The sequence below is a fragment of the Helicoverpa armigera genome, chromosome 9, assembly GCF_030705265.1.
Source record: "Helicoverpa armigera isolate CAAS_96S chromosome 9, ASM3070526v1, whole genome shotgun sequence".
NCBI lineage: Eukaryota > Metazoa > Arthropoda > Insecta > Lepidoptera > Noctuidae > Helicoverpa > Helicoverpa armigera.
In genome coordinates, this window is record NC_087128.1 from 11,351,278 (window position 1) to 11,377,029 (window position 25,752).

The 25,752-nt window shown below is 36.6% G+C and overlaps 2 protein-coding genes across 7 annotated transcripts in view; one reads left to right on the top strand and one right to left on the bottom strand.

Moving 5' to 3' along the window:
* The window catches only part of LOC110369711 (peroxisomal acyl-coenzyme A oxidase 3), a 28,245-nt gene extending 17,384 nt beyond the window's left edge, over positions 1–10,861 (bottom strand). Inside the window, exons 1-4 of one of the 2 annotated variants that reach the window (XM_064036219.1) lie at positions 10,640–10,861; positions 10,315–10,444; positions 2,856–3,017; positions 1,408–1,566 (exon numbers count right to left, since the gene is read on the bottom strand). In XM_064036219.1, coding sequence (XP_063892289.1) covers positions 1,408–1,566; positions 2,856–3,017; positions 10,315–10,443 — 450 coding nt within the window. In that variant the 5' untranslated portion in view covers position 10,444; positions 10,640–10,861. Of the gene's footprint in view, positions 1–1,407; positions 1,567–2,855; positions 3,018–10,314; positions 10,445–10,540 lie in introns of both variants that reach the window. The other variant, XM_064036218.1, reaches the window with a different exon arrangement.
* A 640-nt stretch (positions 10,862–11,501) lies between these two features.
* The window catches only part of LOC110369723 (protein outspread), a 252,489-nt gene continuing 238,238 nt past the window's right edge, over positions 11,502–25,752 (top strand). For 4 of the 5 annotated variants that reach the window (XM_064036195.1, XM_064036199.1, XM_064036196.1 and 1 more), the window contains exon 1: positions 11,502–12,022. In XM_064036195.1, the coding sequence (XP_063892265.1) occupies positions 11,906–12,022 (117 nt within the window). In that variant the 5' untranslated portion in view covers positions 11,502–11,905. The remainder of the gene's footprint in view (positions 12,023–25,752) is intronic. The other variant, XM_064036198.1, reaches the window with a different exon arrangement.

Consider the following 25,752-nt stretch of genomic DNA (forward strand, 5'->3'; position numbering starts at 1 on the left):
AAAGGTGATTTTCTTAACCAACGGCCTAAAAGACAAAAGGCTTCAAGACCTGAGTCTGACACCCCCGCCCGCAAGACTCACCGAAGCTTTTGACAATCTCCGACCAGCCAAAATAACGTCTACAATTTTATCGACTCGTTGTAGATAATACATAATGTACCTATTCATTTAACTTATTTATGGACTCATCGTAGCCGAAAATTTGGTTTGGTTAAATGTACAGGAAATGTTTACGTTTTACACACAGGAAAGACTGCCAAATCTATCCTCATCGCGTGTTCTAATTAAAATTTATATAGAAACTGATGAAAATATTCCAGTAAAATCTATTCACAGGCTGATTAGTTTCACATCTGTTGAGCACTGACCGTTGTCTTATGACGGTCAGGGTCAATGATCGAAAGTTTATCATTACCTACTTATTTAACCAGATTGTGAAAAAAAGGTGTTAGTCTCAGCCATTATAGTGCTTCACTATGTGACTGCTGGAGATGGACGGGAGATTATGAATGTAGTTTTGGACGGAAAATTATTAAATGTTGGTTCCAGGAATGGTCATAACGAGTAGGGCCAAACTCTGCCGGAGCTGCGGGATTGTTCGAAAGAGTTACCGCGGCCCTGGTACATAAAGGGCTTAAGGAGGAACATGGTGGGTTTAAGTCAGTAAGAGTCTGACACTGCCTCACGCTGCACACGCAGCGGGTATTACACGATTTTCCAAAATCGAAAAGTTCACGACTCTTTCTGACTGGTTGATGGCTTTTAAACCATCTGTCATCCTTCCATTGCATTTTATTTACTAAGGCAACAGAGGGAGCTTGAACGCTACGCCAGGTGATCAATTTCATACTGGTCCATTTAAAATCGTATTTTTTCTGTGCATATGAAAATTACGTCATTTTGTTCAATACACGGTCCAAATAGTGACCGAGACCGCTGTCCGCTATCTGGTTTATTTGTTCTAGAAACATTGACCTCGGAAGTTATGTAACAATACCTAATTATTATTACATATTATGTTGTTGTGCAAACTCGTTTATATTTATAATGTTGCTCTATAAAAATGGGCGGAATTTATGAGTATTATCATTGTTTTTAATCGTTTTAGGTTTTTTCAGATTCAGTTTCAGCTAATTAAGATAGTTATGTGTAGTATGACGCGTGTACAGCAGACGCTTCGTAATAATTCGATTTTAAGTACAACTTAATTGCCTCTATTGTTTTCATGAGGTTTACAATGGCCATTGAGATCTAACCTGTAGGCTGTTAGCGTAGGTTTGACCTCTAGTTTCGACAATGTATGCAACTATTATCTGTGAACACACAGATGATTTTAGACCTTCGATTGGAAGTTATAGAGCTTAATATCGTATAGAAGAATAAATATAGGATTTTGTATGCCCTTACCTCTCTGTCAACGAATGTAGCTTCGTAGTACTTATGATGCCTTTCAGTGCCAAGTGATAGCAAGGCATTTGAAAACAAATATATGCCAATGGCCATCTTGACTGACACGCTGGGGTTTAGCGACTGCACCGCCTCATTAATCGTCATTATTGTGCGTGTCTGTGGGAAAAAATAAATTAATTAATCTGTAATCTTTTTAAGTCTGCTGTAGTTATAATCACCTAACGATCTATAGTCTAAGGTTTTTCTGATTCTGCCTGAAGGCCTCTGAGGTGGAATTTTTGAACAACGGCTGTTATTATGTAAAAAGGGACACCCGGGTTTTACGTGCTCACCCACAAGGTGTAACACCACCAAGTCTCATTCTCTTGGCAAACAGCCAAGAGAATGAGACTTGTGAAAGTTTCTAGAACCCCATAATGTGATTTCGGTGCGCAGAATTCAAACTTAAGAGCCCGTGTACAACATTCGCGCTTGCGACCATTAGATCAACGTATTGGAGATTAAAATACAAGAGACGGATACGCTTTCATATGTTAATACTTTATAAAAGTATGACATTACTTTTTTTTCTTTTCGGATTTTGGAAGAATAAGAAAGTTTAACATTAGTTTAATTAAAATATAAATATACCTATGCCACGCCTACAAGTGATAAAACACAAAATTTACTGAAATTAATACTAAGAAAATCAGGATTTAACTAACGATTGCTTTGCATGTTATTAATATTAATGGATTCTCATCATTGTTAAAGCTATCAGGATACTTAATGTACCTACCTAAGTCCGGGAATTACAAACAATGAGAGAATTGGAAAAGAGCATATAAACAATAATTATTTAACAATAATTAAAATATCTAAATTCTAAATGATCAAGAGCATTGTTTTTACATAATGTATATTTATGACCACATAAATTATGCTAATTTCTATTCAGTATAAAAAGCTTTTGTCGTGGTATAATTAAAATAAATTTTCTTCATATCTAATCTAATTGGTCGTTGGGGTTTGTCTGTAATTTGTGTTCCTCTGCTCAAATCAACTGATTAAACTGTTAGATATATAAAAATCTAATACTGGCGTCAAAGCCATACAAAAGTTCTCGTCAAATAAATTCGCCGTTGTAAAGAGGGTCATGAAGGCTGATGGCAGTGGTAAACGCTACTGTTATGCACGAGGTTCTGGGTCAATTTCGGGTTTTGGAAACTTTTACCAACCAGATCGAAGCCTGGAAGTTACACCCCCGTACCGTCGTTCTCAACTATTACCTAATAGAAGCAGAGTCGTTCAAAAACTCCACAACAGAGGTTGTCACTAGGATATGAGATATCTGGACTGGTACTTGTTAGGTGATTAAATCTGCAGTTCACTCGATAAGACAAAGTAACCAGCAAAGGTTTTTGACGAGAGCTTTACTCTTTCGATAGGGTCTAAATGTGACTCACCCTTCGACTATAACTGGAGTTGACCATTTCCTTAGTATGGAACTTGTAGTCATTTATCCTCTTCAGCTGCAGTTGGGTGATGCGCTTTTGTTCTTCCACGGGAGGTGAGACGGCGCTGTGGGCGAATAGCGGGTCCTTCTCCAGTGTTTGCCATATTTTGTACTGTAACAATATAAAAAATAGAGTTGAATGTGACTTAAACTTTAATGGATAAGGGGAGAAAAGTGGAGAAGATTTGTAATCTTGATTGCATGTTTGCTTACAAATAAGAAGTAAATATGTATTATTAATATAAAATCGTTCAACTACAGACGGTCTCTTGTGATGTCTGGTCCAACTTCTACGCTTGCATAATTAGTGGACAGAATTTAGTACATCCTCCAAAACAATTCTGCAATGTCCCTTCTATACAGAACGACCCTTATATTCATAGAAGTTAAGAGCAGAATTAATATTATATGTAGGTACGTATGGGATCAAAGAATCCTAACAGGCACCTAGACAGTAAAATGTGAGTAATAAAAATTCACCAGCAAAATTACACAATAATAAAAATTTACACATATGACCCATACTTTAAAGTGTACCGAAATAGCATGGCTGAATTGCCTTGATAATATAATCAATACATTGGCATGCACCGATATAATCAGCTATTGTTAAAACGTGCACGTGAGTCTCGGATTAGGTTGCCATATTTGATATTTTTAATGTGTAACAAATGGATAACTTATCTATTGTCTATAAAATATTATCATTCCATAATGTGTAACTAACAAGAATTGTGTGCATTTTGACTTGGCAACTTTAGATAAACCGCAGTATCTTTTTGACAAAATAGTTAAAATAAAAATTTTAGAAAATTTTAGGCAACTAATAATTAGTTGCCTAAAATTGTATATAATTTTACTACCAACATAGTTGGGAAAATGCTCGGAGGATGAGGATGATGAGTTTCATAATTAAAATGATTTTTCTTGCATTTGCATAAAAGCAGTGTGTGTTCTGTCTTAGGGTTTAGACTATTTGTGTAGGTACGTTTCACTTAAATCAGTTTCGTAGCTTTGGCGTGAAAGCCCAACAGACAAACATTTTAGTATAAGTAAGGATAGTACGAAGTTTTGAAAGGTTTCATTCATACGAACCAGATAATCTCAATTAGGACCGTTTAGGATTACAATAATCCCCTATCGATATCGTGTTAAGAAATCTTATCCACTTGCATTGCTGGTATGATTCATAATAGGATTATTATAAGACCACATCATCTGCTTAGCCGTTTCCCAATTATGTTGATGTCGGCATTAAGTCTAGCCGGATGCATCTGAGTACCAGTGTTTTACAAGGAGCGACTGCCTATCTGGCCTCCTCAACCCAGTTACCCGGGCCAATACCCCTAGGTAAGACTGGTGTCAGACTTTCTTGCTTTTAACTACCCGTAACGACTACCAAAGATGTTCAAATGACATCTGGGACTCACCAGTTTCTCGTACCTTTCGAAACACGATTACTATGAGACCTATTTAATATCAATTATGTAGAAAACACTCAATATACTGTCTCCTAATTGGCCGTTTCATATCTCCCTTTAAAAAATCGCAACCGCCTAGCCTTTTAATCCAATTTAAGTACAAACAATCCCTATTACAGCGATATTATACGACCGTGAGTAGTGTGAAAATCGATTACTTATCGTATCAGTTTACAACTTAGGTATATCTCTATGGCTTGCAATCACTATAAGAAGAGGCATTCTATATCAGATTACCTACTATACACACTGAATTATAAGAGCCTGGTTCTAATTCATCAATCATCTGCGAAGCCTTTTCCCAAATATTTAGGGTTGGCTTTCAGTCCAGTTTAACTGGATGCAGTTGGATAACAGTGTTTTACATACAAGCCTCTGACTCCCCCCAACCCAGTTAACCGGGCAACCTGATAGGTACCCCATAGTAAGACTGATTGTCCGACTTACTGGCATAGTTCTAACTACATGTAACTGACTGACGACTGCCAAGAATGTTCAAATAACATTAAATAAATAATGAGAGAATAGGACAATAATGACAGCATAAGACAATAATGATCATCATGACATAAAACCCATTGGTCGACTGTGAAATCTAACGCAATCTGAGTACATAGATATAGCTTTGTTTAATGGCTTGGAATATCTGCAAACACACTAACTGTATCATTAAACGTGAAACCCGTAAAGTTTTACATGAACCAATCAACGATAAATTACTGAACGAATTACGAATAAAATTGTCGCATGAATAGCAATTTCATGATATTCAGGGCTACGATTAATCACGCGTTCGGTCATGCAAGATTAGAGGTATTCTACTAAACTTATAATAAAGAGGAAACATTTTTTGTTTGTTTATTCGTTTGTACCCTAAAGACTCCGAAACCAATTTGAAAAAAAAAACATTTGGAAAGCCACTTTCTTCCCAAGTAACAAGGCTATATCATATAGAGGTACGCGCAGTAGCTCCCACGGGACGCGGGTGAAGCCACAAAAAAACAGCTACTCAACGGCTAATTACTGAACGTTAATACGAATAAAATGGTCCAATAAATGGCAATTTCATGATATTCAGGGCCGCGGTTAATCACGTATTCGGTCATGCAAGATTAGAGGTATTCTACTAATGCGTTGATAAAACAACTTTACGGTGCACTGTTAATCGTATCATGAATTTTCATGGTTATTTTGTAAACGGTAAATTTTGTTTTGTCGTCAATAAAGATACTATATTTGTTTTACATAAGACCTAGACTTATTCTGAATTTATCATCGCGCTTACGATGCGTTTTTGGGCTTGTTAGATGATTACAATTATTGTTTTATGTGTTACCAGACATTACTATTTACTATCAACACATGGAAGATGATACATCATTTTAGCACTATTTGTTGTTACCTATACTTAGTCATTAAAATAATAAACAACGTGATTCATTTCGGGCACTGTCTGATATGGAGAAGCGAATCATTCTGTGGATAGTTTTGTTTATGAGTGAACGCTGGGGATCCCCATTGTTATCAGTCAGACCATGACTTTATTGATTTTGATATCAGTGGACCACGTCATATGTAAGAGGTGAACTTTTCGTCAACAAATACCTTATTAAAAATGCGTAAATAGGTAATCTGTAAGTATGTCTGTTCGTCGCGGTTTCACAGAAAAACTGCTGAACCAATTTAAGGGACATTTGGTACCATCGGACGTCCTTTTACCGATGCTCAGTATTCAATTTTTCGTCAATCTGTATGTTCGATTGCTTTTCTAATGCTAAATGGCCACGTTTTTACACGATTGACAGGAAATCGCACCAAGGACAGGACCAGCAATAACATTACAATAATCCTTCTATCTGCATCTGATTTATTCCGTCATCATCCGATTGTAGACTGTTATCTAGCATAGATCTAGACATTCCATTTATATTCAATTAGGTAATTTAGATATTAGATTGTGACGACTGCGAATTTAGATATGTCATCCAACTGACTCTAATTTAAATGCTTTTGCTTCTCTAATGGTGCAAATCTTATTGAGGCTGACACACTGCAGACTAAACAGTTGACGATATGCTTGTACTATTTTGAAAGAAAATCGTGAATTTATTCAAAGTTTTTAGTCGATCAACTGGTCAAATACCTGATCGGTGTTATGTACCCCTCCAATACATCTCCGAGCTTATCAAGTGCGCGATCCAAATGTCGGCCGACTAAAAAGTCTGCACACTGCAGACGTGACCAGTCCCTATCAAATATCTTGTTTAGAAGTACCAACACACTCAAGGCCGTTTCTAAGCCCAGCTATTTATCAAGACATCGTTCAGCAGAACATAAAACATCTATAAATAAGATAGTTATTACCACGTAACAGTACGTAACTGCGATCATAAGTGGCTTCATAAACAATTGAATACTCAAAGTTTCCTCGAGTGTCCGTCAAGTAATTCAATGCATAGCTATGAATCAGAGACAGATATAGACAAAATGGAGACGTGTCATATTGGAGTAACTGTTTCGCCTAACGTAACGTACGTAGCCCGTACATAGAGGAATATGTCAACGATTATTTTGAAGTCTATTGGACACACTCAGAGACATTTAATGGTTACTTAAGCTGTTCCTTAGTGCAAGTTTTCTATGAGAATCTGTCACTAAGGAGTGACTTAAGTAATCATTAAATGTCTCTGAGTGTGGGGGTTAGTTGCAATTCGAATTCAAATTAAAACGAAGTATTTTATAAGACTTAGCAAAGTGATATTCGGATGTTAGGTATTGAAGAGGAGATTCGAAATTCGCACTTAAAAGCGAGTTCAGCGTACCATGAAAATGAAAATGGAAGCCCCATAAGGATGGGGCTTCCATTTTCATTGTGAGAAGAGACATGTGTGGATCGACCAATCACACTACATGAAATCCACATCTCGTCTTTTTCATGTAATGTCATTGGTCGATCCCCACACGTCTCCCCTCAGCTCCGCTTGTCTCCGTCTCAGTGGAACCGCAGCCTAAAGAACCCAGGCAGTTTCCTTACTCTTGGGAGCATTAACAGGACCGTGAACCTTAACAAGACCTTGCAAGAACATCTGAAACAAGACCTTGGTTTTCTTCACCGCCATCAAATTGCCATGAAAAGCCTACATACCGATTTTAAAGAAAAACATGTTATTTCAACAAAGGCCTTGGTCAAGTCTTAACATGAAATTAATTGTTAAATTCTTTTTTTACATAACATCAGGCAAGGCAATAAAGTGTATTTAACATAAGCCTATTTTGTATGAGCGTAAATCAACAAAGAAATTAATCAGAGCTTTAAACCAAAGGACGGACAGATATCACAAAAGACAGCCACAATATTTTTTAAGATACGATCTTTTTTAAGGTTCCGTACCCAAAACGGGACCCTATTGTTTTCGCTCCTCTGTCCGTCCGTCCCTACGTTCGTCCGTCTGTATCTCTTGAACCGTGATAGTTAGAGAGTTGAAATTTTCACAGATGATGTACCTATTTCTGTTACTGCTATAACAACAAATACTGAAAACTAGAATTCAATAATTATTTTGGGGGGCTCCCATACAACAAACATGATTTTTTGTCCGTTTTTAAAAGCTTTATGTTTAAAAAACATGAATGAGAACAACACTGTAACATTGACAGATCAGGTTCTGTGCCCCAGATTTGAAATACAGTTTTTGTGGAAAGTTATTCACAAGAACTAGACGTGATAAACGGGACCTTAAGCACGTTCTATAACTACTTACAATGCTCTTTTGAACGTAGCGTAAGTATTGTGAGTCTGATAACAAGTAGGGATAACTTCTTCCCAGCAAAAACACATAGGAAGTGGTGAAGGGCGGGCGTTTTGGGGGCTGTCTTTTGTAAAGACGTTCAAAAAGTGCTGATTTTCAGCCTACTTTAAATAAATGACTTTTGACTTGATTTGATGGAAAGATAGCTGATAAGATGATAAGATAGATGGAAAGGTTCCTAAGCTTTCTCCCTGAAAATTAAAAAAAAAAGTTATGTGCTTAGCCCATTTGTGTGCCCATAATGTATATGCTAACTAAAATTATTATGATTTTACTTCTTGGGGTATATTTAGTGGATTTTGAATAGCATGTAGATCGTATGTAGCCTTCATACATATTGCAGTAAAATAAATATAGTGTATAAGACACTATATTTATTTTTGGTTTGATCTAACAGGCTTTTGAGTGTGAAACATCAGTCCCATGAAGTAGCAATCCAACTTGACGCGACTTGATGTTTCTAAGTCTGACCATCTTATATAAAAGACTTATAAATGTCAATGGTGAGTTAAGGAAGTATGTACGCCTCAAAGAGATTAATCAGAAAAATTGTACGGGCCCTCAAGGGCTAAAGGCAGGAGGGCGGATCAAACATCTGGAAATTGGAATTCCAGTTGGAATCTCAATTGGAATTCCAACTACCCATTCCATTTGGGATTCCAATTACCGATTCCAATTGTAATTTCAATTCCCAAATGTTTGTTCCATCCTCGTTCGTTTAGATTCTGGGAGCCCCTTTAATTATTCTGTTTAATCTCTCCTGCCCTTATCCCAATTTTATTTGGGGTCGGCGAAGCATGTTTTCTCTTTCCATACTCTTCTATCTGTCGTCATCTCACAAGTAACATTCTTTCTTACCATATCTACTTTCACACAATCCATCCATGGTTTCTTTGTTCTTTAACTTACTATTGACATTAGATTTATAACCCTTTTGATGTCAGATTGTCAGGCTTAGATACTCCTTACTCTTGCATTGCTTTAATTTATTCACATTGTATTTTAAAATTATAAGTACTGGAAGAAATCCTCTTAACATAAAATAAATATTTCTTTCATAAATAAGATTAAAAGATAAATGGTCAAAATAATAAAATTTTAAGTTCTTTTGTTTTAAGATTTAGGTAAATGACATGATATTTGCATGATACTTGTCATATAAATGATGTTATTATAATAAAAATATTTTTTGTCTGAACAGTTTTTTTACTAAGCTTTCAGTACTGACAAAAAATATTATATAACTACAGTTACATAAATTAGCAATTTTTACATTGCAAATATGTAATAACCATTACCTACCATTTATTTGGGTATTATTGTTTATTTTGGTATTGCTGGGTACAGATTCAAAAGTTCAGTTAAGTCAGTAAAGCCCATTGACATGCATAGGTATAATGTTCCGTCCAACTCGGGAAAGATATGAGGGGAGCCAGGTGTCCGAGAGTAACGTCAAAGATTATGAGAGGAAAGTGGAGGAGAAAAATAAGAAATGCTGACACCACCACACCAATTATGATTAAGTAAATATTTAGAGGGAAGATCACTTACAAATTCATTTATTTAACCATTTATGTACACAGTAAACACACACAAAAGAAGTAGAATTTATTTTTAGGTTGATAAGTTAATTTTTAATTTACTATATGTATGTATTATGTTAGAATATGTGGTAGTTAACATTCTACCGGTATGTTGTGATCATCTCAGTATGTGAAACATGTCCCAAACATCTGAGTTGGCCTTCAACACTGTGATAAAACTATTGTATTAGCATAAGATATCTATTTCGGACATTTATGGAAATCTTGAATACAATTAAACCAAAGTATATCAAGAATTATTACTTATTAAAATTAATTCTTATTTGTATTTCTTGTTACAGTATTCTAAAATTCTATGCTGTCAAAAAAACTTCTCATTTGACTGTCAAAAGTAAGGCATTCTATAAAAATTCTTAATTTGAATTTGACATTCCTGATTAAGAAGAATTTTAATGCTTTTTAAAAGGTGGCCAGACCACTTGTTCTAATTAAAATATTGGCGCGAGATAACTTACAAATGTTGTGCAATCTTTGGTGCCATTAATGAAATAAATTATAATATTTTTTGTACTAACCTTAAGTTTCAGGAGCTCTATATCACCTTCCAGAGCCAATTTAAGGCGTTTCCAATCAAAGGAGGCGGTTTTTCTGTATTTATCAAGCGGCCCGCTAGGCAGGTCAGGCACGAAACTCAAATCTTCCATACTAAAAACACAATATCACGTTACATTTTCAGCTTTTTTACACAAATATTTGAGAGAAGCGAGCACCAATTTTATCACACCGGATGACTAAACATACAGGGACATTTCAAATTCCCTCGCAGACACAAATTCAAGGTCTACGGCAGTCTATGAGACACGAACTAGTTGGGCGTGCGGTTTGAAATACAAGTCTCACCTTTTTACTTGTAAATATGAATGAGAGGATAACTGAAAGGGCTTATGAACGTTGTGGCGTTCGCTGCCTGGATGTTACGAAGGAGACTGATAATTTTTGAGGAGGTTTTAAAGAGGGAAAGCTTATGATAACGTGAATGCGGTGCACGCTGTTTTATGGGGCGACCGCTCACACACACACTGCACACACGTCACACATCGTATGATTATTTGAACTGTCACTGTCAAATAGCCTCAATGACGTAATACTTCATAGTTGTCAAAGTGAAAATATTAATGAGCTTATTCTGAAATCTTCGAAGAAAGAAACATTTATTGTTAAAAGTGAATATTTATTGTTTTAGTTTTTTTTATAACCCCCACTATTATATTACTATCTTCTTTCTCCATGTAGACAGGTCCTCGTTTCATTTTTAAAACGGTGTAAAGTGTTTTGTAGAACACGCTTAAGCGTATTGTTTCGATTTAAATAATTCAACTCAAACAAACTCAAAATATTAGGGTAGTTGACAATTTACTTACATAATACCTAATAAATTATTTTCCACACGATTTATGAGTGCGGTATAAAGTGACACCTTACGAGTTTTATCAGAACTATTTCAGTACTGAAACGGTATCTCAACTACAACGTGATTGGAAGAAGCGAAGCTAGCAGCGCTTGAGTCGATGGCAACTCTGTTGAAAAAGTGAACTAACAGATGGCAGCACTAGGAACAAGTATAATTAATGAAAAGTGTAAGAGAGATAGCAAGATCCCGACCTTGTGCTGTAGAAGGAGAGCAATATAGTCACTCACACTGATGAAAACTGTCACACATAGATATTTTAAGTTACAGACGCATAAACAAGAAAAGAGAAGTTGTAAAACAACAAACTGTGTTCGCTGCAGCTTTTCTATCAGATGTAAAATGGACGGGCGGTCGTGTCGTTGCGCGCTCGCGAACTCCGCGTGTTCGTTGTGAAATCGATGTTTATTGTTTTATATTTTGACGTGAATACGAATATTGTTTACGCGATTGTACGACTACTTCGGTGTTCGGTTGCCGAAGGAGATTGTGTTTAGTGCATGTGTTTTTTGTATGACGTTAGCGCTCACTTGCAGTGATTTCGCTGATAGCTCACTCACCGGTGGGTGCGCGCGTGATAAACTACGTGTTCGGTACGAAAAAAGGCGATTAATCGTCTAGTGTGGGTGTTTTACAGTAGCATCATGCTGTGTACGGTGACATAGTGAACGTTGAATAGACCCTGACCTCTGGCAATCATGTCTGGGCGATCGGATTGCAGGAAATTTGCACCAAACATCTTCAATAAGAGCAAATGCACTAATTGCTTCCGTCAGAAAGAGGAGCATAGTGCCGAGGCTTTGGAATCTAATCGGGTGAGTATCATTACGAACCTTTTAAATTCAAGTTTCGAACGTCGTTTATTTCTAATCAACAAGATGAAATATTCGCGTGTAGGTGTGTTCGTTGACTAACGTAACGTGTACGGTGTATGTATAGTACATGTCCATGTGTGCGTAGGCCGGCCACTCTTCAGGTGTTGATCTAACGGATTTCATCGAGTTATTAAAATGGTATTGAGTAGTATGTACACTCTATGAACGCACCTAACAAATAGCGTTTGGTGGGTACCTACCTACTTGAAGTATTTTGCGATAGATTTTGTTTTTATGTTGTAAGTAGGTAGATAGAAAGTGTTTGTTTAGAAGCTTTCAAACCAATAAGTGATTGAAAGAGTTTTCTAAATATCAATTAGACTTACCTACCACAGCACTCACCTAACATCCAAACAAAAACCCACACATTTTATTAAAATGTTTGGTGGGTAGGTGGCCAAAATCAGAACCACTTTCTAATGTAATATCTTAAACCATAAAATCTGTACCTATGTTACATATACGAATTATTCATAGGTACACTACTGTTATAGTACGACAAACCAGGCGCATCTCTAAACTTAAATGCCAAAAAAAATTGCAGAATTGACTAACTAAATTGGCGGGAAATGGGAAACTTCTCGTAAATTTTGTCTATGGTTCTGAGTTCTGACGATTGTTATACTTACTTGTTTTTATTGAAACCGCTAATGTTCCATTGCTTATGTAAGACATCTAGAAGTACAAAACTACATTGAAGTAACATAAAAAAGCGAACAAGTACCTAGTAGTAGGTTCTATCGTCCTAAGGTCCCGTTGAGCGCCTCGGACAGAATGCGCGACACGTTCAGCATAAAATCTCCAGTCGTTTGTGGAATGGTACCTATCTATGGGCGTCGTTTGTACATTTCACATTAGCTTTTAACATCCATGAACATAAACATAATTTTATTAGGTACCTACTTACGTCTTACAATTTTTTTTTTTTTGCCCATAGGGCAGGCTAAAGTCTTTCGACCATACTGCCTAAATACGTCTTACAATAAAAATCCACAGATAACAATTCTTTTTTTTACAAATAGCATTGGAAAGGCAAAGGCACATTATTTCATACTTTCTACTTATTTTTTATAGCATCCCTTAAAGGTTCACTAACTTCTCAATTTTAGTTTATTGACCCAGGAATACGAGTCACCATGATTGAGAACTTTCATATTTTATGTACCTAGCACTGAAAAAAACATATGGCAACCTATAGGTCAGGCCAATGACCTGTAGGTAAATGACATAAAAAAAATATTGAGCGATTATTTTTGTTTCTTTATTTAGTCCACCCAACGTTATATGTACCTCTTGTAATAGAGGTAGGTAAGTAGGAACTTACTCAGTTACAACTAACACTTTCCGTGGGAGAATGATAAGGCGAGTAAATAGAGATTTAATCTCTACTATCAAACGTACATTACGTTAGTACGTCTTCAAATAAAGTGATGTCATTAGGCCATCATCATAATTATTTTAATTCCAATAATGTTCTACGAAACTATTGTTTCCCTTCGCTACAGGTTGAAGGTAATTGGTACTTAATATGATACAATCACTGTTTTAATTCCGACAAGGAGTCCTTGATGAATAGTTTAGAACTGTACCTTCGCGGCCATCTTTGAAAAATAATCACGATTAATCGAAGTTACTTGACAAAACTATAACAAAGGTCACTCTACATTGATTTTGATTATTTCATCCGATTATTTGACAGATTGAAACGTGATTCGGTGATTGGTTCTCACCAAATCGACCATTTTATATTTCTATTTATCACTTCAACTTCTATTATAACTCTATACCCACTTTCGATTTGAGACGATTTTGTTGCAAAAACTATAATCAATTTTCAATTGTAATTCTGTATAGCAATTTTTGACAGGAACGCGGATAACTTTCACAATATTTCAGTGTGTAGTGCAACAATAACAAGATTTGTACTATCGAGGCCACTTTTACGCATGCATGCGCATGATTCATTTCAATAACTATTCGAGTTGTATGTAACACTACGAGGTGTCTCCTAGACAATAGTTCGGTGTTAGCATATTAGAATATTTACACGTATGTTGCGGGTCTAAGTAGGTAACTGGGACCAACCTTAAAACTAACAATTGAACTGAGGGTAGACAGCAAACCTATTGCTTCATTTGGCTAAATTCTTATGCCATCCATTGTAGCGTACGAAGTCTCAAGTTCATTTCAAAGTTATCAAATATTAGAATTAGATATGAAACATTTAATTGAATACTAAGTAAAGGTATTCTTTATCAAAATATTGTGCAAAAATCTGCAGATAACATCGCTATTATTAAAATATACTTCATAATGATGACGCACGACACTGACATCTAAAACCTTCAACAATTTTTTATCTGTCACTGATCACTGTTTGCTATTGAAACTTTTTTTTGTTATTACCTTTTTAGTTGGACAACTTCTATTAAGTGTTCCATTACGGTTATCAATAAAGTTATCTGCTAACCACCAATGCCATTATCGGACATAGTTAGCCATTCACCAAAAATGCTTAGAATGTCGTTATTCATAACCAGTGTTGCGAGATAGCATTAGTTTTGTTTTCAAGAAAGTGAGACGGAAGATCACCTGTCATAATGAGGCATGTTTTTAATCTGATAATAAGTAGACATTTGCGATAATTTCGGTTAAAACAAATACTTGATTGCGTCGCAGCCGCACCTGAGAAAACATTGTGACGAGGAGTAACCCCGTTGAGGCCCATACTCATTATGTTTTTATACAGCCACAATAAAGTCTTTAGGGCCAGCCGATGTACACTTGTTTTCATTTTAATTTATGTAAAATTAATAAAGGACTAAAAACTTCAGAACATCATTTTTCATTACGGGCGGTATTTTTAGCGTTAAAGAACAAAACATTGCTTTTATTTTACAGGTCGTTTGTGAAATCCTTTTATCTAATTACTGCCCTTGTTCCACATTCACCTTGAAGGTTCAGATTTCTTACCGTCATTGTAATGAGCTGCAAACAGAACTTGCGTCAGTGACATCCTCTATTTGCTCTGGCCAATCAGAGCCTGTCAACGTAATTGAGCACAAAACGACCAAATTTGGTCGAACACGACACAATGTCAAAGCCAAGGCTGAATCATACAATACAGCATCTAATAATGCGGTTCACAGACTCATTTCCATCGCAATATGCCTCTTATATCCGGGCAATAAGGGTAAACACTAGTTGCCATAGGAAATTACAAAAGGTATTCATAATAATCAGGAAATGTCAAAGCCTCAAATGGCGGTGTTCGGACAATTATCTTGACAAATGCTCCACTAACGAAGCGGACTGACGCGCGCCATGTTGGATGCGCGTGCGCAAGGTGATGCGAAGCGAATAGGAAGTTAACGATCGATACAATGAACGCTGACTTTACACGGATTGCTAAATAGATGCAAATTTTTTTCTATATATTTATGCTTGTATAACGAATGTCGGAGAAAGTTCTGCTTATTTAGCAAAATGTCTTCCTAGTATTGATTGGCTCGGCTCGTAGGGGAACACGTCACGCTAGAGTGATGTTAATCTTTTTAATCATTGTTATAAGCTTGGAAAGTTTTCATTTTACCGGTTTTTTGCAACAATGTTTTATAGTCGTTGTAATGGTTTATAGCTTCATAGTTCCGGTCTCGTGCCGAAGCTTTCCTGGCACCGTAATGCTTTAGTTGGAGATCGTTTATAGTTCTTCATTCTTACCGCAGTTTTTCTGCTGTGCTACTATGTAGACAGTTGAAACCGCAGCTGGATACCTAAGGGTGCATTCCCGTGGTTAAAGCTCTTAAGTATTTTTCACTCAAGAAGAAAGATAATTTACATAGCAGCACGTATTTTTTACACTCGTAGATAACATGCAAAATCATGAAGTCCAGGAAGTTTAATGACATGTTATTAAAAGCCATATTCTCCGAAATTGGTACCTCATATTATATCACACACGACTTTGACGCCTGTCTAATCACAACGCAAACACTGACATAATGTTTAGACTATGATAATGATAAACTTATCTGTTATCTGTTCATTAATAAACTGTAACGACGTAACTTAAGAGGAAACTAAACTTGCAGGTTTACATGTATAATTACATCTCTTCTGTTTACTTACCAAACTCACATAGTTTGACAGTCATATCTGTCAAGCTTTTAGAAAAAAAAAAACCATTACCACTTCGAACCAATTGAATTAGATCTTCACATTGAGTAGTCCCCAACGTACCCAACAAAGCAGTCTTTCAGGTTACCTTAGAATTAGTAAGCATTCCAACAATGTCATGTAAGTTGTAACTATGCTGTCTATCTTACTTATACAGATGCCAGAACTATGTTCCACATCTCGGAAGTTTCGTAGAAAAGCATTTATGTTCGTACTTGGTTACTTCATTACGATGGCGCTATAGACACGTCGTTAAATGTCGTAAGAGATGTTTTCTTGGATAATCTCGGTTTAAGTATGGTGTCACTGATGTTTGTTATGTAAGGTTGGTAGCAAATTGATGTATGTTTACCGTTAGTCTTTAGGGAATGCTTTCCTATAAACCTTCTTTGTAAAATAAAGGATTATTTCTATCTTGTTCTCAAAGTAGCAACGCGATTTAGAGTTGCCATTTGCAACTGCAGATCCATGTCCTGTCTATGGTTTGTTTAGTCTGGCAACATTATTGTTTTAATTGACCAAGAAGTTTTAATGACGCCAAAACCATGACTGCGCGTTTTCTGTTCAAACAATTTATTATAGTTGTAATAAGATCTTGGCGCCATCTCATAACAAAGTAGCTAATGAGCTCAATCATAAAGATTGCATTAAAACATTAGCAGTGACATGTGACGACCTTTAGAACTATAACAATAATTAAGTGTATTTCTCAATGGGACGGGTTAATAAGCAGCTGACTCCATGTTTACATAGACAAGATAAATACGGAAGTAACACGGATAACACTGGCTATATTATAATTGTGTTTATTCAGCATTCATTCACTGTCTTCTTGTTTCTGCTGACAATTGAACAATCTTATTGTCTTGATTCATAATGATCAGTCACTGAAAGCCATTCAGTGGGAAAGGCTTGTTTTTCCCACTGCAAAGCTACCGTTTCCTGTATCGTCTAAGAGCCTGATTTTACATGAATACAGTGGTAATTATAACTTGAATTACTGATTATTTGGTCCTGATTTGTCTCGTTTTATGTACGCCCTGAGCCTAGGCATTACATTACATAGGTACTAAGTTTTCGTTTACTATCGACATAATATTAAATGTATTTATTATAACTAGGTTATAGATGGCTGTTTGGGTTCATACACAAGTAAAATAGTACCATGCCAACTAATATAGATACAAAGTTACTGCTTTGAGCAGTTAAGTAAGTCCGGAGGTTAACCGTCTGTGTGTAAGTTAGCGCCGTGAGCTGTCGAAACCTTTGAGTTGAGCCGTAAATATCGTATTTAATACACAACTTGAAGTGAAAATAATTTAGCTTTCCCGCTTTCACGTTACGAGTTAACTCGGGTTTGTAGGTCGCACACATATGTGTGTTTGTTTTACAAAATTAACGTTTTGCACGAACAGGTTTGAAATGTTTTCGTTGGCCGGTGGCGCCGGCGCAGCGCACTTTTGCGGTTAATGCGTAAGCGCAGCCTGCAAACGCGTTTAGTACTTTGACACACTTATTTGTCACACAAAAAATATATTTTTCAACTGGTTATACAACGTGCTGTGTCCTTAATGTTTTGCAATTAAAATAGCAAAACTAGTACCACATGTGTAGCTGTATCCGAGCGTTTCTTTGACTCGGCTTTATGAACCGTTACGTTTTCGCCGAGATGAATAAATTTTGTTTACGAGGTTGTTCCAATACAGCTTTAAATCTTGTCTTTTTATAATATTTATCCTTTAAATTAAAACGTTTTATGTCCCAATTTACTGCTTTTGATCTCCAAAACAAACAAGATAACCTCCAAAAAACGACTCCGACCAGTTTATAAAGTATGCTCCAATTAAAAGTTCAACATTTTCGTGTGTGCTCGCTAACTCTTCCTGTCAAAACTCAAGTGTTCTCTTCAAGCGGCCATAAATCCATACAACAAACTGTAAATATTTGTTCTCATGTTTGTATTTGTAAAGGCTGTATAACTCGGGGTCGCCTCCAAAAAACGTTTGATCCGAACTGCCGACCAACAAAGACGTGGAGATGGAATAGCTAAATTAAAAAAAGAAAATAGGAGATGTTGCGTTCCGTTCCTACTGCGGCGTCCAGTGTAAGCGGAACCTCGCACGAGAGGAGTTGCTACCCTTTCTAGTCTGTTAATCTTCGGCAGAGAGGGGAAAAGCGGCCCAGATTAGAGTGGTTGGGCTAAACTTGTAGTGTAGCATAAAAAGGAGTGCGTGAGGAATGCGCCGGCGCGATCGCCAGGTGCAACGGCCGCGCGCCCCGCCCCCGGCTGGCATTTTTGTGTACGTGCACGCCTAATGTGTGAGACTAAAATCATTTGGAAATCGAACTGGCGCCAATTAATCCCGAATCACAAATAGAAAATCTTATCGAACCTTTTAAGACAGTCACGATTACTTCCATAATAGATTGACCCACTGCGTTTTTATACCATTAATATTTAATTCCATCGATCAGACGGAAAATATACACGGGTGATTTGAATTTGGAATGCTATCTACGAACCGTTAACAATACAATGAGTTGCCAGCGCTAAATAACAATAATATGTGGGTCGCGTCGCGAACTCGACGCCGGATAAGACGAACAATTAAAGTCAACATTAACACCTATTTGACAAAGCGAAATGGGCTCGCATCGTAACTCGATCGTGTATCATATTTACGTCTTCATTGTTAACCGTCTAATTAAAAATGCACGTGTTATGTCCATCGGTGGGAGCGAACCGGTGCTCCGTAATTTGATAGCATAGGAATGTGTTGCCAGTCACCAATGACGGTTTATCTATGTAGGTTGCAAATGAAAACTTGTTATTCAGTTGTTTGTTGGTGTAAATATTTTTGCTTCGTCTTGTTTTGGATTGTATTATTGTCAACATTTTAAGAATTATCTAGAAGAGGCCCAACTATTACCCCCCATCATCAGTTAAATAACTTTCATAGATTTTCTTGAGTAGATTAGACCTAAAATAATTATGCGTTGACCTTCGATATCCTTTAGATAAGCCAATGAAACATGCTTTTGGTTTAAGTCATTGGTTACTTTGAGCAGTTATCTATTAGGTATCTACTTAGGCACATTTAATCCACTGTTTGGTTAGACAAACACAAGATAAATATTTAGTAAGGACAGCACATTTTGTTTCATAGTATAGGATTCATTCACCACTATACTTTACGAAAGCCCATCTTATAACAAAAGCACATCACATACTCAGGTAGATTATAAATCCTCCAACACATTAGTAGAAACAGAGAAAAAAGGTTTTATAAAGAACAACGTGGAATGAAATGCGTTCCATTTCATTGTCTGCATGGCATCAAACAAGTCCACAGAATCATAGACACTAATGACCGTCCTTTATTCAGCCTCTATACGTATTCTTTGAACCTCGGATTGCGTTACACCGTAGTAAATCTCTACAAAGGTAATTTATGCTTCGAATTAAAGTTTACGAGCCACTCTGTCTACGATCGGAGAGATGTCACATATCAAATTCATAGAGGAACTCGTTCTCACGAGTGCACCCGTCAGATTAATTCTGGTTACGCGTTTGTGGCGGCCAACGTAAACATTTTTATGGCACGAAAATAATACTGGCCACATTAGACTCTTTCACACATCGTTACTCAGGCGCAGTAAATCGAGAACCTTCGGGAGTCGAGTGATAGTTTAACTTAGTCGAGTCGCAGCGCCGCGTCCTGTCTGCAGTACCCTACTACGCGCCACAGATGATTCTAGTACACCACTCATTAACAACTTTTTATAAAAAATAGATACTTACTTTAGTTAGACTATCTCAGTAATGTTTCACGACTCACGATGCGTTTTCACATTAACATATTCACAATCTAGACGAGAGATAGCGGCTTCGACGTAAAGCGAATCTCTAATTAAAACATTAAAAACACAATTTGTTTCATTTTCCGTACGCAACCGTAAAAAAGTCAATATGGCGGCATTTGCATACACAAATGAGTGCATCGCGCCGCGTGCGTGCTTTTAATTGCCAACTATTTTTATCATTTTATTTAGTCGAGTTTGTCGAAGTCGTGGCCGGCGCGGACTCGGCCACACTAAATGGACGCTATTCCTAGATAGTGTTGTTTTAATGTTTATCGGTGGTGTTCCCATCTGAAAACACATTCCGGTTTGATGCGACGCGGTACTATCCAAAAGCGTACCGTTAAATACGCGTCCAATAAAATACTAGTCGGCCGCATATGGTAATTTCGTAATTGCGTGTTTATCCGTGACCACGGCTATATTTAACCGCAAAATGTTCACTTGCGAAGCGGAATCGCTTAACCAAATAATTATGTATCGATTACACATAAGAGTTTTGTGGAAGAAATGAGCAGGTAGCGCGATGCCTCGAAGATGGCACCCTTGCAACATTGTGATGCGTCGATTAATTCAATTAGTAGTTATAATGAAAGGTTGAGTTTGATCAATTAGAGGAGTGAATGAAGATACAAGTGTAGCTTTATAAGTCAATGCCGTAAAAGGTCTGCGATTAAGAGTTAAGCAATGGTTGTGATGCAAACTGTACGCAACGTTGTAATCGATAAACGGAGTCGTGGAATCGAGTCAGGAGAAAGGTTGCGCGTTTTGATTATCAAAATCGAAACCAGATATTTCGTGGTCGCGATTTCGGTTGTTTCCATGCTGCTACTAATTCTAATATAAAGTTTTAAGTGTCATATAATGTAATAGGTTCACGTTTATTTATTAAATTATTACACAGTTACTCTAGTTAGAATATAGTTACCGAGGCCCTGGCACGTAAAGGGCTTCAAAAGGGACAGAGATGGGTTTTAAGACTTTTAATCAGGAACAGCCTCTGTTATTTGATAATGTCCCATTAGAAAAAAAGGTCAGGCTGTTTAATTATAAAAAATATATATCTAAAGCTATTTATAGTTCAACAAGTGCAATTCTAACAAGACAATCACTCCTAAATTGCGTACCTAATAAGCATACCTATATGCCTTAGTTACTTGTTATGCGGTCTGCTTTTTACGTCATTCCCACACAGGTCTCTAGTACCCAGACTAACCGTACCCTAAACCTGTAAACATTTATAACCGAAATAAATTTTAATACACATTTTATAACCCAACTATGTGCTAAGTACAAAGCAGGTACAAAGTTTCCTTGCTACGAAACTAATTTATAAGAGAATTATGAAGAGCTGGATAACCGTATCTCTAGTTAATCATGTTTCAGTATTATCCCTAAATAATCTTCTTGTTTAATTGTATCAGTTTTTATCCATATTACTGTTAGATTTTAAAACAGGGAGTTTCTCGCTCTCGTCAAATTACTTTGCTCGTCTGAGGTTAATTATTGTGAAAGTCCCCTTGCGCATACGCAGCAGTGTTTTGTTCCCGAAACTGTCAAATTTTACCAATCGAACGTTAACCTTCCACTATTGTGATAAGGTTGACAATCTATTGAAGAAATCTGACAGATTGAGATAGGTAGACGACCTGTCGGTACATATTGTCAATGTCGGAGAAAAACCAAGAGTGGCAATATTATTTGTGGAGACTTATACTTCTGCATGAACATTAGCAAGGATGTTTAATTAACAGCAATAGCTACTAAGTGGAATATTGAATGAAGTTAATTCCCGTTGTACCCTGAGGCTGCGTTCCGTTCACCCACTTAATCATAACTTTGTAATGATTGATGCTGATCTAGTACTGCACTAATCATCTTCTGCTTACTGTACTTTACAAATGTATTCGTTAGCTGTGTTAGAAATTAATTGTTTTAGAGATAGTCTATTGTAATTGCGAGTTTGTCTTCACGGCTTTGCAAATACAGCTGTCTATGGTCTGAGTTATTTTTTTTTAACTTACGTTATAAAATGTTAGAAGAGTGATGGATGTCTGTCCAACCTGTTTAGAATTTGCTAAAACCAACAGATTTATATGCGATGTTAAAATACATTTTGTTAATATTAAACGTGCTAACAAATTGCAGTCTAAATCGAACGTACCTCGGTACTGACACCAAATAACTTAGCTCTAAGCTATAAAATAATATACTCAGTTAAATTTACAAGCCATTAGCAATTTAAATACAAAATGATCTAACATTACCAGCTGACAATGTTATACTGCAAGTGCGGGCAGCATCCATTCCGATGCACTTGTGTGCCTGCGCAGCTAAAGTGTTGCATTTTCAATTTTCGCTATTGGTTTTGAAGGAATTTCTTTATTTATTTTCTCTGTTTAGGATTTGCTGAAATAATATTTTTTTTTATTATCAACTTAACAGGCTGTGAAAATTGGCCTCTATAAAGGCCATCCAAAACACAAAAATCATAAACTTATTCCAACTCTTTAGTGTAGGTCATACAAAAATTCTAAATTGTAAATATTAGGCTAATCTTTAAATTATCATGAATTTAAAATAAGTGATTTAAAAGTGGGACGGATTAGCAAAGTAGCTCGCCTGCTTTAAACGAAACGTAATGTGTGTGATCATAAAAACGTCATCTTATTGGATATCCAATTTCAATCTTATTATCAACTTATTATATGTGAAAAAGCCTAGTTGTATTAAATTAAAATAATTTTCTATGTAAAATCATTTCTACTTAACACTTTTACTGCTAACGGACTCGGACTTGGATTTATTTATGTGTTGACATAAGACTTTGTGAGCCACAGATCAACGGCTTAAATTGTCATTTTTAATATTATGTCATTTATTCCGTTTTTTACGTAAAATATACAACTTTTCGATAATATGAGTAAATCTATGGTAAAGGTTACGTACGTCTCGATATTTTAGAGATTGGTAAATCGATTGAAAACCTCTAGCCAATGCAAGATGTATTTGGAATTAGGAATGCGTGATTTCAAAATCGAGCCTTTCAATAGATTAACTTGGGAACGAAATTACTTTGACATACCAAGCCGAATTTGTACGGGTTCTCAGAATAAATATGGATATTCGATATTGAAGCGGCCTCATCCATCAAAATCCTTTGCGAAAAAAAAGATACTATCACGTATCGTTGCGTTTCGATATTACAAAACACGACAGTTATTTGGGCGATTGTTCGCGCGCTGTCAGTTTCACGCGGGAACCCGAATCGGCCATTGTTTAAAAACGTTCGGATGCACCGGGATCGAATTTCCTCACATAGCCCGTCACGAGCATTGTTCTTGCATATTTCCAGACGAATGTTGTGTCAACGTGTTTGTTTTCATTGTTCCTCATTGTTTTAGTATGCTTTGTTAGCTGTTTACTGTTTGGAAGATGACCAGGTATTGTTGAATTCCCGATAGACGGCGGATGCGGAGTGTAAACACGGCGATCACGATGAGCTCATGTATCCTTTCAGCGAACACCGTTAATTGGCTTGGCATGGTTTTCGCGTTGATAACAATCAGCATGCAAATTCTGCATTGCGTAATCGTCCTTCAGATATATTACGTGTTTTATTCATTCATTAAAGTTTTGCGGTCGTTTGAGGATGTGGATATCATTTAGTTTAGCAAGTGGAATGAATAGTCATCTTTGTAATAAAAAACTTTGAATCTTCGTAGCGGAAACAGTTGAATGAACAAAATTATTTTCTGGATCATTTCAGGACAAGTAAAAAGTAAATGATTTTCATGATTTTCCACGCCTATCAAAGAACAATTTTAGCCGGTTTTCCTGTAGTCTCCTGAAGATAAGGCACGGAGCAGTCATCACAAAGCTTTGCATTAGTGAGCTGGTACTTAGTTCCAGTGTCGCAACTGCGAGTACGCATGTCCCACGGTGAACAATCGAACGCTCTAACCATGTACCAACGTAACCTCCGTCGTGTACCATGTACCATGCAAAGAATTAGCATACTTGCAGAACGCCATGCCCACGCGCACCTCCGCCAATCCATCATATTTGCTGCTGTGTGCGTGCACGGAGCCATTTTAGTTCGTACCAATATAAATTTGCGGGATTCGAAACGGGTCTTGTGCGATTTTCGACTTTTCTTTGTTGGGTTTAGAAGTAGAAGAACATGGGAGTGGTTCTATAGCCATCTTTAGATATAGGAAACGTAATGGTGCTCGTGTATCTACACAGTCGTGGTTGAGCTGAAACGATTTCGCCTTGTTGAACGTCTAAACCGAATTAGCTTGCTTAACTTGAGTATCTGAAACATGCAAAGGGAGATGCCTTCTCCAATTTGTTTTAACAACTTCACAGTTTCTTCTTTTAATCCCAGGATTAGTATTTGTATTTACAGTTGTATCAAATAACAAATACGAAGCCTCTGTTGTCTATTACAAGACAGGAAATACCAGCATTCATCGACATTTTATACGGCTCTTGGGGATACCGTTTAATAATTTCTTGCTGTAACTTTACGCTGATTATTTCCAGATTTGATTACTAATTATAATGTTCTTGCATCCATATTCGTATGCTGTAATCAATAAATAATTGTTGTATATGGTTTTTTTATCAATTAAGTATATTGTAATTAATAGTACCGCAAATCAAAGTGGTTATTAATATGTTACAATGTTAACAAGTGCCATATTTGGTCTAAACTGTTTTTGCTTGGTGTCATTGTATAAATTAATATTAAAATAATCTGTTCTCGTAAATATGGGCTCATGGTAATATTTGGATATTTAATCCGTACAAATAAGTATCTTTTATAAATGCAAAAGCAACTATTTGTCTGCCACACCATAACCGATGTAAAAGTATGGCACACACACATCGTCAAATACCTGAAAAAGGCGTAGGTTACTTTACCGAAGTGCGGCAAGTATCTAGTTCCTTCAGCAACCGCGGGAAACGGCCAGTTCTGTAAATTACTGGTTGAACGGAAACATTTATTTTCCTTGCTAAGGACATTTCTACACCTATCAGTCCATATAAGAATACAACCAACACCGGATGAAAAGAATAGCTGAAATTCCTAAAGAAAAAATACACAATTCGCGCGTTTTTCTAGACTAGACACAATCTCAGTTATTTTCAATCACCTGCGAATGGAATTCCTAGGCACAGGTGTACCATACTGGGTATCGCGGAAAACTTATTACGTACTTAATGGACCTTAATGACTTCCGGAGCGAATATTAATTCATTGCTTTCCTGATAATATTTTTGCGAGGATCAACTGCGATTACTTCTTTAAATTATGCATTACTATTTATGTATTAATTCACACCTTTATTTGCCTTTTCTAAACTATGTTGGGGTCGGCTTCCAGTGTACAATATACCTGAATGAGCTGATTAACATACACATACTCAAATCCTTCACAATGCTTGCTAATTACCACCGTTACCGACAATGACAAAGGGCCAATGTATTCTTATTTTGACCAGCACAATAATTCACATTACAAAGACTACAACTAATTGTCAGTCCATAATTCTGTCATGTTTTATTAATAATGTTATTTGTCATTCATTGATTGTTTGCTTGGAGGCGCGTGTGTCGGCCTCGAC